Source organism: Morone saxatilis, unplaced genomic scaffold (assembly GCF_004916995.1).
Source record: "Morone saxatilis isolate NCDOM2014 unplaced genomic scaffold, NCSU_SB_2.0 Contig14, whole genome shotgun sequence".
NCBI classification, from domain to species: domain Eukaryota; kingdom Metazoa; phylum Chordata; class Actinopteri; family Moronidae; genus Morone; species Morone saxatilis.
Genome location: NW_023339696.1, coordinates 4,700,344 through 4,703,790, shown reverse-complemented (window position 1 = coordinate 4,703,790; position 3,447 = coordinate 4,700,344). Strand labels below are relative to the sequence as shown.

General features: G+C 42.6%; 1 protein-coding gene across 2 annotated transcripts; it reads right to left on the bottom strand.

Moving 5' to 3' along the window:
* Positions 1 to 332: 332 nt before the first annotated feature.
* mgp (matrix Gla protein) lies at positions 333 to 3,090 on the bottom strand. 2 transcript variants are annotated; one of them, XM_035655626.1, is made up of 5 exons: positions 2,964 to 3,090; positions 1,669 to 1,753; positions 1,507 to 1,536; positions 1,199 to 1,304; positions 333 to 903 (listed from the first exon to the last, which is right to left on the bottom strand). In XM_035655626.1, the coding sequence occupies exons 2-5, from the start codon at positions 1,727 to 1,729 to the stop codon at positions 747 to 749; spliced, it is 354 nt and encodes a 117-aa protein (XP_035511519.1). In that variant the 5' UTR covers positions 1,730 to 1,753; positions 2,964 to 3,090; the 3' UTR covers positions 333 to 746. The 2 variants fall into 2 exon arrangements, with proteins under 2 accessions (XP_035511519.1, XP_035511518.1); XM_035655625.1 differs by having other exon boundaries at positions 1,669 to 1,756; positions 2,964 to 3,080.
* Positions 3,091 to 3,447: the final 357 nt, after the last annotated feature.

The window sequence follows — 3,447 nt, the reverse complement described above, 5'->3', positions numbered from 1 at the left end:
TGAGTAAATATACTTAGTTACATCTACCTCTGGCTAATGGTATATCAAGCAGGATAAATTAAAACCTCTTGAACTGCTAAAATAAAGTAAAAGGCTGCTTATGCATCAATGCATTGGTATTAACAATCTAATATGTCATATTTAAATCACAACTGAAATCCTCTTTTCGTGTTAATCTCCTAAAACAAATAAGGACAATATATCCGTTGAACACGCACACCCCTGCTGCACTATTCTTGGTCTAGCCTTTAAAACAGCTGTAGCTGTGAAATCAGCACTGAATGCTAAATGTTCTCACACACCCATATGGCAAACAAATGGCATAAACAGGATTAAGACAAAACCCAGTAAAGGGAATTTTATTTTCAAATCAAAGCAATGGAAATAATCACTGACAGCAGTGCTGGCCTGGATAAATAGGTGGATAATGTGAGAAATGCTTAGTGGATAGTGAGCAAAACTCTTCATTCAAGCACATCACCTAAAGCTCATAAATGCTGGGAAGGTGTGATAATAGTGGATAAAAGTTATCCTGAGATTACACAAGAGATGGGCCATGAATTGCTACATGTGTATAATGATGGGTTGCTGTAACATCTGAGCCACACTGGATGCCTCTTTATAAAATGTTTTCTTGTAGGAGTCACAAACTGCATAAATTATATAAAAGTTGTGGAATGAAGGAATGCACATTCATTTCCAGACGATAATGATAATTCTGCATTTGACAGACAGATACTTTGAGTTCAGTGACGACGAGCCCCAGCTGGTCTCTGGGGTTGAGTTCGGGAGGCAAAGTATCTCTGGTAGGCCTGCTGATAGCCGTGGCGATAGGCGTAGAAGCGGCAGGGAGAGTAGTCCTCACAGGTCTCCGCACGCCTCTCCGCTGGAGACTTCACCGTCCTGGACAGGAGAGAGGAGAGTGCGGGGGGAGAAAGTGGATACACAGAGACAGACAGACATAGTTAGAGGACAGAAGGGTGAGGACAAGGAAGATAATTGTAATTAGAAACAGATACACAGCAGCCAGTGGCTTTTGTCTTTGTTTTGTTGCTTTTCTTCTTAAATTACTGCCTTTTCCCTTAGCTTCAGGCTCTGTGAGTGCGCTCTCTGGCCTGTTTCTGTGGATTTGTGGTCTTACATATGTAGAAGATACAGGAATGTGCTCTGTATGCATGTCTGCGGCTGTGTATTTTACCTCATCAAGTTGTAATGGTTGGGGCTGTTCCCTCTGGGTGGGCTGTATACGTTGCCCCTCTGTGGCGTGATAAATGAGTTGGCTTGGTTCGGGGCCACAAACAAATCTGGAACCACAAAACTTTACTAAACAAAAATCCTTATTTAATGCCCATCATGCAACTGATCAGGGTGAAATAAAGGGTGGGGGGTACGTTAGCGAAGGGTAAAGTAAGGATTAAATACTAGATACTGTACGACAGAAGCTGTGTCATATTTGTCAAAACTGCATGCATGTTTTTCCATGAACGAGAGACAACATTTAATCACCTTCAATGGATTCTGTGCTTTCATGAGACTCTACGGGAAAAACATGGAATCGGGTTAATCATAAATGATGAATCACTGTTTAAACTGGATATATTATGTGTTATAAATGAAAAATGACTGCTGAATGATGGAAAAGTGATGATGTCTGGGGAGGATCTGTACCATAGCAGACGCAGAGAGAGATGGCAGCGCAGAGTGCCAAAAACTGAAGAAGGCTCCTCATCCTCAGGCTTGTTTATCTGCCGGGCTACTGGAAGAGGAAAAGGGTGTTTCAGCGAGTCATGTCAGCACCCAAGTAAGAGTAAGATAAGAAAACAGGGAGAGAAAGTGGCTTGGATTTTGAAACTGTGGGTAAACAGGACAGAACCACAAGCAGGGATAGATGGCTGAAAGTGGCAAACTCTACATCTGTTTCCTGTGGTTTTGCATATATAAAGACTAGAAGCAGACATATAAACTTGCTATCCTGTTGAAATTTAGCTGTACATGCTGGCAAGCTTCTGCAGAATTTCTGCAAGGGACAAACGAAACCAGACTTACATTTATATTCATAAAACCAGACCAAAGACCTTCATTGAGATAAACAAGTATCCAAAAGTGTTTTCAGTAAGCTGGACTTAAGTCAGTACACAAACTACTGTTCATTAGCTGGAACCTCAACAACCATGACAGAATAGTTACTGCCAACTAATAGAGTCCAAATGCGTGACTTATGGTAAGGTGTGTGACACCTGTACAAACAGCAGTGCCAGATGTCTGTAACACACACTGTATTCGCATGCCTGCACTGCAGGACAGCTTTTATCCACATCTTCTGTTTGTGGGATTTGGACAGGATTTTTGTTTCAGCAGCCCTCCTCTTCACCGTCAATAGCAGCTTTCATTATATATAAACACACACACAAGAGTCCCTGGCACATGCTCATGCTCACACAGCGCTCATAACATCAACCCATAAGGCATATCTTGGCTTCAGTGGAACCCAGACTCACATTGGCACAGAAACAGCAAGCCTCAGGCCCAAAGTTCAAAAAGCAACTTTCAAAGACTGGCAAGGGCATCTTGTGTGTGTGTGTGTGTATGTGTGTCAGGTGCTGACAACAGTGTCTACAAAGCTTTATGCCTGTCTGGGTCTTAGTAGGGGTCCTGGTGGGTTCATATTCCCTGCAGGCAAAAGGTGCCCACCGCATTGGAAAAAGCTACAGGCCTGATGCTGCACAGAGCCACCCTGAGGTTACATATTAAGTTCTTTTTACACAAACAGAGTTGAACTGTAGGTTTACTGTACTATGAGGATTGCATGTTGCAGCATTATGCTAAAGACATTACAAAAATTTATATATAGGAAAAAAATAATAAATAAAAGTAGCAGATTTTTTCAAAAGTTTGTCTAGTTTAAAAAATATAAACTAGTTCTACCTTTCACCTGCTGTTAGTTTTAAGAGAGTATTGCTTACCGTGAAAGATACTTATGGAGTGAGAAGTCTTGGAAATATCTCTCTGTGTGTATTTTCTCCCGAGGAATATTTCCTAATTCCTCACAGCAAGGCTTTTTATACTCACCTCTCTTCCCCCCACCCCTTCAATTTCTACCCACCGACTCATCCCTCCCCCCTCCACCCCCAGCCCTCGCCCTCTTCTCCTCCCTTCTCATACTATCAGCCCCCTTTTCCACAATTTAATCAGACCGGGGGTATTAGCTCACTCTCTCCTCAACTCCCACGCCTTTCACCGAAAAATACAGTAGGTGACAGAAAGGAGAAAAACAAGCAGGGGGTAAACAGTGAGACAGAGGGGAGGGTGAGGGAAGGCTGGCACGGGGACGTCTAACCTGCCTCATAGCAGGTACATAATAGTATTCGCTGCTGTTTGCCAGCATGGCAGCATGATATGAAAAGACCATCCACCATACAGACACCACATGGATTGAGTCCACTTTTT